The sequence below is a fragment of the Cavia porcellus genome, unplaced genomic scaffold, assembly GCF_034190915.1.
Source record: "Cavia porcellus strain 051 isolate PalLab524CR breed Dunkin Hartley unplaced genomic scaffold, mCavPor4.1 scaffold_7, whole genome shotgun sequence".
Taxonomy (NCBI): Eukaryota; Metazoa; Chordata; class Mammalia; order Rodentia; family Caviidae; genus Cavia; species Cavia porcellus.
Window position 1 is genome coordinate 90,520,214 of NW_026947490.1, and position 12,439 is coordinate 90,532,652.

At 33.3% G+C, this 12,439-nt stretch overlaps 1 protein-coding gene across 6 annotated transcripts in view; it reads left to right on the plus strand.

Annotated features, from left to right (window-relative positions):
• The window catches only part of Grik2 (glutamate ionotropic receptor kainate type subunit 2), a 611,950-nt gene that overhangs the window by 454,043 nt on the left and 145,468 nt on the right, over positions 1-12,439 (plus strand). For all 6 annotated transcript variants that reach the window (XM_063253933.1, XM_013148503.3, XM_063253934.1 and 3 more), the window contains one exon: positions 8,378-8,601. In XM_063253933.1, the coding sequence (XP_063110003.1) occupies positions 8,378-8,601 (224 nt within the window). The remainder of the gene's footprint in view (positions 1-8,377; positions 8,602-12,439) is intronic.

Here is a 12,439-nt window from a genome sequence, read left to right on the forward strand (position 1 = left end):
AAAGCCCTGGTCTGCGTTTGCTTACTTTCTAATTGCTCCTATTTCAGGCTCCACAAGTGGGAGAGAAATCACCGTATTTGGCACCTCACTTATTTACTTTCCACCGTGTTAGTGTGGAGAACCTTTGGATTGGAGAAAAGGAGCCACAAATGTATTTCTAAAGTATAAATTTACAAAAGTCAAACATATACTAGGTTTTGTGTAATATGCATTAAATCAAATTTATAAAATTTGATTTTCTTATACTTGAAACTTCTGTGACTTTAATCTCATCAAAATTTTTCTTGAACTTCTAGCTCTGTGTTAAGATAGTACTTTAGTGTACTTTCTTGTTTATTGCAATAATTGAAACCTGGCTTTACAAAGAGGTATTAATGATGAAATATTAACAGCTGTATACTGTTATCTGTCATATCAGCAGTAGAAAACATGCACATGGAAAATGTCATATGATTGATTCTTCTCCTCCTGTTATATGACCCCAGTAATAACCGTGTAATCCAGTGTCTCTTTTCTGCTTCTGTAGAGATGTGAAAATAAGCAGTGGTTGAGCTTGTAGGGTGATGGAAGGGGAGAAGAGTAAGATTGTTTTTCTTAAATGTCCCTGCCTTTGCTCCTATGCGGTCCTTATGATAAAATCAGACAATAACCTGTGTAAATGGATTATCTTTATAAAGTCCAGTAAAAGAACAACTTCCAGAATACCTTCTTCAATAAAGAAGTTTAGGGAAGTTCTGAGTTTAAAAGTAGCAATAGAGAAAGTTTTATTCATTCATGTAAAATATTTAATAATTATTCTCTGTCGTGTGCTACACAGAGCATTAGACATGGACTGGAGCAAAAAAGAAAGGAAAGGAAAGGGGAAAGGGAGTCCTCATTCAAAAGGGACTGACCTCCCAGTGAAAAGAGGCTGAGTGTTGACATGCTTGTAGTTTATTATAATTTATAAGGAAAAGGAAAACTTGGAGACGGACATACATGGTGATAGGATGAATGGTCATGCAGGACCCTTTAAGCAAAATCAAAGCTGACATTTGAATAAAGCAAGAGAATAAGCCCGTGAACCTGTGAGGAACACGCTTTTCTCCAGGCGGTGGGACCAAGGGTAGGGGCGGAGGGCCTGCGACCCGGTTTGAGGTTGGCAAGGCGGCCAAAGTGGTCAGAAGGAGAGCTCGACTGCAGAGTGACGGAGCGGGTGGTAATAAACCAGCAGAGGCCTTTGAGGTCAGAAGGGCAGCGTGAATTGTGGATTTTATTCTCTAAGTACATCAGAAGTAACTGGAGGTGCTTAGCAGGAAGTGACGCCCTGGTGGGAGTTTACAAACCGTTCTGGATAAAGAACAGATTCTAGTTGGGCAGGAGAGGATGTACAGGACTACTGGCACTTGATCTTAGCCAGGGGGCTCAGAAACGTCTGTGCAGGACTTCTTGGAGGCAGATTGGTTTGGTCATGCTGGAGGTCGCTGGCCGTGTGCACAGAAGGTGGACCGAGTTTGCTCGCAGGTGCAGGAGAGCGGAGTGTTTGGTCAGTTACGCATCTGAAGTGTTGGGAGTGTGTGGTGCCACTGTGAAGTCGATGCCATAGGTAAAACTAGCTGTCTTAAATGTCTCATCAAAGATTAAAATGTCACCAGTTGTACCAGTTATTTTTCTCTCATTGCTGAGACAAAATACCTGACACCCAGATGAGGGAAGGAAAGGTTTACTTAGGTTGCAGTTGTTGGAGGTTTTTGTCCATGCTCAGCTGACTCTAAGGTTTGGCTGAGGTTCAATCGGATTGTTCATGGTGGCTCAAGGCATGAGTGGAAAGCACAAAAAGGAAAAGCTCCCTCCTTCCCTGCCTGACCTTGTGGGTGGGCTTCCTGCCCCAGGGTAAGTGCAGCCCTCACACTGTGAATCCCAGCCCTGAAGCAATCACAATGCAAGACTCAGCTGCCTTCAGGAGCCCCGCCTCCCCGTGAGCTCATGAGGCTCTGTGCGAACATTTAAGCACAAACCTTCACACTAGTTTATCATTTGTATTTATTACTTTGTATTGACAATTTTATTAAGCATTTCAGAACATCATGGACAAGAAAACAATGTTCAGAACTATGTTTTGAGGATTAAATTTGGAGAAATTTCAAAATATGTGTAAAATGTTTCACTGACCAGGTCATGGAGTAAGATCATTAAGTTCTTTGATTCTTCACAGCACTATTTTTTTTGTGGGTGCCAAGAATCGAACTCGGGAACTCGTGCTTGCCAGGCAGGTGCAGCACCACTGAGCTATATCCCTGGCCTGGTTCTTTGATTCTTGGCACTTTATACAGCAGGTTTTCATATCAAATTGAATCATGGTGCCATTCATGAGTACATGCTTTTCATCTAATTTTTGTATAATTGTTTGCCATTGTTCTGTGAGACTTTAATCAATGGATTACTCTTTTATGTAACTAAAAATAACTGTTCTGTTTTTTCTGAGTGTTAATTAAATTGCAATTATATTATTATAGAAATAAAACTTACCTATTGAATATGACCAGAAAAGAACTTTAATTTTAGGTTTCTCTTTGAAAATGTTCATAGATGGAACGGAAATTGCTCCAGCATTTATTAGACAGTGCCTTGGTGTCAGATTTTTTCAGTGCCTTAGACATGTTAGGTTCATTGTGATCATAAAGATGAATAAGACAATTTGGCAAGGTTTTGCAATGAACATTGGGGTATTAAATTTATACTCATTAATTTAATGAAATAGCTACTGCTATGTGACTATGGGAGCTTTCTAGGAAGGGAGACTTTACCGTTCCTTCAGTTCAGTGTTCTGTGCTTTGATTAGAAGGAAATGTGTGCAGGTTGCAAAGTGTTTCTATTCTCTCAGGAACAAGAATAATACAATTATATGTACATTTAAATTACTCGTATTGGCTGACCTGCATATGAAATAATAGAAATGAGATAATAAAACATTGTTACATGTTTTATCTGTCATTGAATATATACATATATATATATATATATATATATATATATATATCTGAAGACAAACACTCTGAATAGAATATTAAGGGAAGGCTATAGTGGAGGGGAAAAGCCAAGACATCTGTAGAACTGGAAAAGTTGAAGAAAGGGAGGATCATTTGGGGCAGGGAAATAGAGAATGTGTATAACAGACACATAGCTGAGTTGTATTTAATGACGACACAGAAACATCATGGGGCATGAGTGTGACAAAGTCATTTTGGGGCCATACTTTCTTAAAATTGTGTTTCATGTTAACTGCTTTTTTTGTTTTTGTAAAAGAGCAATCATATTACAAATTTAGCACTCTTGTGAGGATTCGTGGACTTTACAAAGCAAAGAATATAGCACACTGTTGTTTCATAAAAGGTACATTTCATACTGTTTTTAAGATGATGTTGCTATGGCTTTCTGCTGCCCTGCTCCCAGTTCAGAGGCCAGCCAATTCAGACTCGGTTTTTAACCTGTGATTTTTGTTTGGTAAAGGCTTCTTGTCTGTTGGTTTTGTCTAGTGCAAGAGTATGATTCTTTAAAATCAGAAATCAGTTGCTAAGTCTATTTTCATCGAGTCATATTGACACTTATCTACAGAGAGAATTTGTTCATAGATTATTAAATTCTACCATTAGCCTTTTCCCCAAACTGCTCAGTTGTTAACAGCACAACACTTATTGAGAAAATACCCCAACTGTCATTGTGAACATTTTTAATCTAACAATATTATGATTAGCTTTCAAGATTATATTATTAATAGACATGTAATGAAGTTAGATTTTATTCATAGAAAATTCTGTATATAAATAAATGTTCACTTTTATTGTTCATGATTTTCTGAGATTCATTTCTTAAATGGATTTTTTTTTTTTGTCTTTTTCCTCTTTATCGGTACCAGGGATCAAACTCACGACTGCCTACTTGTAAGGCAGGCGCTTATGCCGCTGAGCTAAATCCCAGCCCCCCTTAAATATATTACATATGTAATTTAAAATATATAAAAATATATTATAAATATATATTTATAATATTAATTTAAAATATTATAAATATATATTTAAAATATATTAAATTTGTAATTAAAAACTTTTTAATAATTGGTACTTAGTTAATTTTGTGTTTAATTGTTAATCATAACAACTAAATTCTAACCTATCGATTAACATACATTAAATCAGACTAAATAAAAATTGTTATAAAATTCTACTTGTAAAAATTAATAGCATCTAATTTCTAGGGAAATTTGAGACTTACAGGAAAATTAATAGTGCCTGTCCTCTCTAATCCCCACGTAGGTTCCCCTATTGCTAATATCTTCCATGAGGTTAGTATGTCTGTTATCTTTGATGAACATTTATTGAAGTTCATCATTTACATTACATTTTCTTCTTTATGTTGCACAGTTGTATGACTTTTCTTTGCCAAGTAGCCACCATTACAAAATCCTGCAGAATATTTCCAGTGTCCTAAATGTATTTTGTATCCTACATTTCCATAATTCCCTCTGTCTCCCCCTGAACTCTAGGCAGCCACTGGTTATTTATACTATCTTTTTGATTTTACATTTCCCAAAATGTCGTGTAGTTAGACTAAGACATGTAGATCTTTAAGACTGATATCCTTCCCTGAGTAAAAATATGTACTTAAGGTTCTTTATCTTCATGGATTGCTAGCTCATTTCTTTTTTATAGTTGAATAATGTTCAACTATACAGACATATTTTTTATCAGTTTATTTTTTTATCAGTATATCAGGGGTCTACTTGAATATTTTGTTTTTAATGACTTTTATAATTGATAATATCTTAGTACATAATTTTGTCTTCTTCATTTTATACTTGTAATATAACTTTTACTTTGATCAATGCTACATAACCTTGAAGTCTTACATATGTAATGTAGTCAAGTATGATAATACATACCCAGTAGTACAACTTTTTGGAGTAATTTAGTGTTCTTCTTCAGTGTTATTTGAATTGTTTTATGAATTTGTGGATACATGTAATACGTTGAAAATGTCATTTAAAAAACAATGTGGTGTTGTTAACGGGGGTCACCATATTGGACGCTATATTTCATGAACTTCTTCCTCCTATAAACCCAAAAGTGTTTATCTTTTGATACACATCTTCCCGCCTCTCTCTCCCTCCTCTCACCTCACCCATGTATCTCCAGCAGCTGCTGGTAACCACTGATCTGGTCTCCACCCGTAATAGCAACTTTTCAACCTCACATATGAAGAGAGTATTCATTCAGAGAAAAATCGGTACCCTCACCACAAAAATGATTACTGTGTGTGAGAATGCATAAGTTAACCAGATGATTTAATATTCCAAGATGAATGCATGCATAAGTATATCTACACTTTTTCCAATTAGGAAGCTTACTATTTTAAAACATCTCTATGTCTGTGCTCTATCTGTGATGAAATTTTCTTTCTTCTTTTTGTGGGGAGGGACGGGTCATTAGAGTGAAGAGGCATGTGGTTGGATAGTGTGGTGTCCTGTACTCCAGAACACAGCCAACCACTTTATCTTCTTGTCTGTATTCTTATCTCCAGAGTTTGTATTTCTTTATCGCTTTCTCTAACAAAATTGCTTACTTTTTCAAGCTGCTTTTACTTCCTGCTGTGTGTTTCCTTTTTTGTGGAAAATATTGCTCTACCTGACCTTTGCATTGACCTTTTAAATTTCCTATCAATTACTAGCCTTTCATCTGTATATTTCCTCTTCCGCTCTAAAAATGATTTCATGAGTGAATGAGTGAATGCATGCATGGATGAATGAATGGATGAGGAGTTTTCCTCTGATTCCTTCACTGGGAGGAACACTCTTGCCATGTTTAAATTCTAAGTCAGAGACTCTGACAGGTTCTGTTTATACTCTGGGTCCAATGCTCAATTAGCTTTATGATAGTAAAAACATTTTCTAACAGTTTCCTTCTCTGAAAACAGAAACAGAAGCAAAACTCTGTGAAGATTAAACATGGCATGTCATCTGCAAATAATGATAATTTAACTTCTTTTCCTATCTTTACCCCTTGTATTTCTCTCTTTTGTCTAATTGCTCCAGCTAGTAGTTCCAGTACTATATTAAATAGGAGTGGTGAAAAGGAATATCCTTGTCTTGTGCCTGATTTTAAAGTAAAGGCCTTCAATTTTTGGTCATTTAGTATGATACTGGTTGTTGGTTTGTCATAGACGGCCTTATTATATTGAGGTAAAGACCATCTATTCCAATTTTCTGTAAGGTTCTTATCATAAATGAGTGCTGGTCCTTATTAAAAGCTTTTTCTGCTTCTATAGAAATGATCATGTGTTTCTTTTTTTTTTATTTAAGAGGAAAAAGAGAAAAACACAAAACAAAACAAAGCGGTGTAAGAGTACACGTAATACAGAACTACAAAAAAAAAACATAACAGTAAGAAATCACCTATTAGTAGATTACATATTATCATCTTGAAAATAGTTGCTCAAATCACAGTATCAAAGAATACAAGGTGGACATTCAAACAGGGAGACTGCAAACAGCTGTGTTCAATGATCCAAAAACATTGATATAGTCAGCTATTCAACACCCCTAAACACACTTGCTGTTATATCCGTTAGAGCTCTTTTTTTTTCTTTTTTTTCCCTCTCTTTTTTACAACAAAATTTACACATTTTGGATTTTATTACTCCTTAGTGCTTATTACTTCTTTTGGGGGGGAGAGAATACAGTCAAATATGGCAAAACAAAGCTGTCAGTCAAAACCAAGGATAGACATAGCACATGATGTAGAACAGAGTACAAGGTTATCAACAATGGTTATCAACGATGTCTCTTGTTTCCTTAAGAAGAATTGTCTATCTCATTAGATATTATAAAGTTGGACAAAACAGTAGAGAACAAGACCAATAAAACTTAGGCATTGTAAACATTACAGGACTTCCAAAGGAGACAATAGTCAAACCAGAATGGGTGTCTTAGTGAATCTTATTGTGTTTGATGCTATAATATACAAAGTTATACTCAAATATTTCAAGGAAAGAGACACTATAGTAGCTACTGTTGTGTCAGATTATCTTGTGGTGAAGCACTGTGTTGCTTAGGTTTTTCTGTTCTGACCTGTGTTATTGTGTTGTTGTGTCCTCTTTTATCTTAATCTCCTTCTTTCTTTTAATTTTTTAATAAAAAATACATACAATTAAAAAAAAGATTAAACATGGCAGTTCATTTGATGTTCCTAACACAATACCTGTTTCACAGCAAATCATTAAAAATTTTAGCAAGTGTTATTCTTGATATTTTCATTAACTTGTGAATATGGAATATAATGTCCTCTTCTTTAGGACCTTAAAAGCATATTCTTTAGTTTTCAGAAATGTGACTTATCTATTACTACCTCTTCAACATCGAGTGCTTCTCACAAGCACCAACACACAAAGGTACATAAATACAGGGAAACAGGGACGACAGATCTAGCATCTCAGAAAGTTTCTTTCCAAAGTCCTTCAACAACACTTCAGAGAAAAGATGAGACAGTTAATTTTATTCTTTTTTTCAGTTACTTTTTGAAATTAGAATTTATTTATTCTGAAAGAATAATTATTATTTATTCTTATTTATGTTTATCAAAAATAAGAAGAATGTAGCAGTATAGCCTGTCATCATAGATGCCTTTGTTATTTTAAAATATAATTACTTCTTGCAATATATTAGAGCACAAATTCATCCTTGACAGATGGTTATAACATGGTAACTAAAAAGCATTAGTAATTTAACATATTTAAGCTACCGTGAAAAATTAGCATCTTTGTGAAAATTAAAAAACTCATTTCCTAATGCGATTTAGGCAAAGCTGCAAGGATTTTCATTAAGTAATATAAAACAAATTAGAGGGATAGGAACAAAGCTCAATAAACAATCGCATTAAAATGATTTTAAAAATGTTTTAACTATTTGAAGACTGAAATGTTTTAACCGCAGGTTTTTAGATTTTCAAGATCAGAAGAATGTTTCTTAATTCCCTGATAGTCTGATGTAGTTACTGTTGCAACTAGAATTTGATCAATATGTTCAGAAAACATTTAATTGATATTAAATGAATGTTTAAAACTTAAAAGTAAGCATGAAAGGCTGAATTGCATAATAATTGATGTATGAGTATAAACTACAAGGTGTTCAGTTTTCTTGTTCCATACTTCTGTTATCTAGCTAAAATAATGCTGATTTGTTAATAATGATACAAACGGAAATAAGTAACAGTAAAGCAGATGCGACACTTCAGAATGAAAGAGTATTTTCGGTTTGGAACGATTCTCCGACATAAATGCTTGATATCGTTACTGCCTTTTTCTTTTGACTTAGCAGGCATTTTTCTTTCTGTGTCTCTCTCTGCAGAAAGCTGACCTGGCCGTTGCTCCGCTGGCTATTACGTATGTTCGAGAGAAGGTCATCGACTTTTCCAAGCCCTTTATGACACTTGGAATAAGTATTTTGTACCGCAAGCCCAATGGTACAAACCCAGGCGTCTTCTCCTTCCTGAATCCTCTCTCCCCTGATATCTGGATGTATATTCTGCTGGCTTACTTGGGTGTCAGTTGTGTGCTCTTTGTCATAGCCAGGTAACATGCTCACTTTTGTGATTTTTTTGGCAATTGTTACCTTCTTTTTCTAACTAATAATTGTCAAAAGTCACAAACCATTTTACTTTTGTTCTTTATTTCCCAAGGGGTGCTGAAGAATAAGAAACTTTTAAGAGTTTTATCCATATCTACACTTGCAAATGAAATCTGCTGCCTCTTAGGGGCAGAAAGCGTGCTGATTATGTCAATAAGCTATAAATGTGATAAAGTTTTCTATTAATTAGGATCTAAAAGCAGTGCAGATCACTGTGATAAAGAGTGGTTTCTGCATTTTGAAGATCTCTTTTGAACCGAAACAGGCATGTTTTGATAAGTTAAATTAATAACTAATAAGACAAAAACAAGAGTAGAAGTATTTAAAAGGAGTCATTTAAAGGAACTAGGACTAATTTAACATAAAATGTATACTTACTAAAATATTATCATGGTTTCCTTATAACATGATTCACTTTTTGTAGCATAAACATATCATTACAAAATTATTTATTGTCATTAGCATGCATATGTTTCAAGTCATAGGCTCAGAAAACGAATCCCTACTTGAAAAATATAGTTTCATACTTTTAAAATGATATGTGATATATCTCAGTTTATGTTGATTTTTCTTCTTTTTGCTTTTGGAGGTGGAAATTTATAACCGTTTTCACTTATGCTTGCCTCACTGCAAACTTTCGATTCCCAGCCTTTCAGCATGGCCGGGTCTTCTGTGCAGGATCAGTCCTCAGGCCTCAGATCTGTGGTACCGACCCAAGGGTCCTGCGGACTACACACTCGTTTTGTTTGTTACGTTTTTCTGTACCATTAAATATCAAAAATATAGATGAGCCAAATGTAAATTGTTATCTACATAGGTTTTTCATGTTCACAAAAATTTTTATTTCCATGTTTTTGTGCTCTATATTCAAAATCAAATAAGCAATAGTTTTAATTACATATACAAATTCTTTTGATAACAAAATCGATAAGAATATTGGTCTGTCCTAGAACTTACTTTTTCTAATAAAATTAAATATTTTTCCTATCCATAAAAAGGGAATTGGTGCATCCCAGTAACCCCAACACTTGGGAGGCTGAAGCAAGAGGATTGCCATAAATTCAAGGCTGCCTGCGTTCCTTAAGGAGTTCAAGGCCAGCCTGAACTACACAGCAAGACCCTGTCTCTCTCTCTCTCTATATATATATATATATTATTTTTTCTTATCCATAAAAGCTAATTTTATTTTATATACTTAACAAGGAAATGAAATCAATTATATGTAGCATATTTTTTTACATTTTTTATTTTTGATAAATATGTATATTTTATAAATAATTATTATAAGCATTTATTATTTTTTAATCTACTAGGTTCAATATTGTTTCAAGTACTTCAGATGATAGCATTTGTATTTGTCTGAAAATACATACTGGAACCATGTAGTCATATAGCAGTTTTAAACTACATTGTAGTGCCTGTTAAAGTTTTATTTAAAATCTTGGATTCTTCATCTAAAAATGAGAATTTGGAGTATAAGTTCATAAATTTTTACTAATCCTTTCAAACTGTGTGAAGGACACAAGTCGTTTATTTTATATGTATTTAACAAAATGAGTTCAGAAGTTCTGTTTAAGCATTCCAGTGGCAAATAGAACTCCACCAGACACACAGACCAAAAGACAGATCAATTCTCCACATTATAGAAGAAACCTTTCCTGATGTCTGTCTGTTTACATATTCTTCTTAATTAAATTCACCAAAATTCCCAGGTAGTATATCTATACTGATGCCTACTTCTGCATCCTAGAAAAAAGGATCTTGAGTCATTTCTGAGTTAATTCCATGTCATTTAATTTTTAAACATAAATTTGAATGTGTATCTTTTTATAGTGCCTTTAAATTTTAGAATGCTACTGTTATAATTTGACATTAGTTATTAAACTAATGGACTTGTAAGTGATCTTATAGATTCTTATTTAGCAATATACAAATGAACTCGCAATAATTAAAAAAATGTAAAATCCTTATTGTCAAATTAACAAGTAACCTATTAAATAATAACATTAGAAAACATACTAGATTAGAAAATGGTAGGAATTCTTATTAAAGTAATACATAATATAGGAAGAAATATACTATATAATATTACATATTCTCCATATTCTATCAGAATATTTTATTCAATTATTAATATCAGAATAATCAAGTTTAAAAATTTCCAAATTTGAAAAACATTATAAATTTAGACTAAAGAAAAGGTCTTTGAATATACCAAGTGTGAATCCTAAGCTAAACCTCCAAATTTCAGTGAATCTGTATAGCTAAAGTCCATTCCTACATGGTATTACATTCTTCTCAGTGTGAGAGAAATGTATGAGATGCAAATGTACAGAGAACACCCAAGTGCTGATTTTGGAAATTAATTGCCTTTAAAATGGAATCAACAAGTTTCTTAGAATTTAAAATAAATGTGGCATTTTTATTTTATATATTTATAGAAAGCTGTTTTATGTCACATAGGGTTCTACAACAAAATCCCTGACACAATTGTTTTGTGATTTGGGGTGTTTTGTTTTGTTTTGCTTTATTTTTGAGAAGGGTCTGGCTATGGCGTACAGGTTGGCCTTGAGCTCACACTGTCGCCCGTGCTGGACTCAGCCTCCTGGCCCTCCTGCCTCTGCTTCTAAATGCAAGGATGGCAGGCGTGTGCCGCCACGCTTAGCTATTTTTTATGTTAAAATAATTGTCATATTTTCTTAGTTGTCTTTGTTGTTACACATACAGTGTTCTTTATGATGGTGACAAAGAAAGATAAATTATGCTGTAAGCAGCTTTAACTATGTGCCTAATTTTCTTTTTAAAAATTTTTCCTATACACACCGCTTTTTTGTTAATTTTTTTTTATTTTAAAGAGAAAAAATAGCAATAAAACAATTTCAGAGAAGGCTAGTGGGAGAGGGACAAGAATCAATATATTGCTTATTGTTATCTTCATTAGCAGTTATTCAGAGTACAAGGTATAGGCATGAAATCTTGTCTGGACAATATTAGCATAATCCTTGCTTTTCAATTAAGTAAGAGAAACTAGCTGTATAATTAATCTTAACTATCTTACAGATCCACAATTTTTTGCTTTTTTCCACCTTTCCTTTCCCCTTTAATCATCATAGAAAAAAAATCTAAAATAACTACAACCCCAGTGACAAAATTAATTTTTATAAATTACTGAAATATGTAATATTAATTTTTAGGAAATTTTGTAAAATCTACTTAGGAATGAGAATAATTTACCTGAAAACTAAATGCAGTAAATGTTTTAAAAGTTACTAAAATTCTTAACTGCTGTTAGTTTTTGTTTTGAATGTTATCTGACACTGATCTTTTATTACAGTTAATGTGTATCTTTGTAGCTACCAAGATCCACTTTCAAATGGTTTTCAGTTTTCACTTTAATTTTTCTATCACTTATTCACTCAAATGTTTGTTATGTCTCTAGTAGGCAATAATTTTGTAGTACCCTGCAAAATATTCAAAAATTGGCCTCCATTTATTCATTAAATTATTAAATAAATACTTATTACCTGTATTCTGATGAGAATTTTATTAGATGACTTAATCCCAGAACATGACTGAATATGCAGTTTTCATTAAAAACCTCACAGTCACTCATATATCTCATAGTAGACATCCATTTATCATGAATAAAATTACAATATTTACTGTTTTATATTTTTATTAATGCTATATGTTTTAAACACATTTTCCCCAAAATTATTTGAAATATATTTCTCATTGGAAACACAGAAAAATAAGGAAATAAATATTAATCATATTGTTACT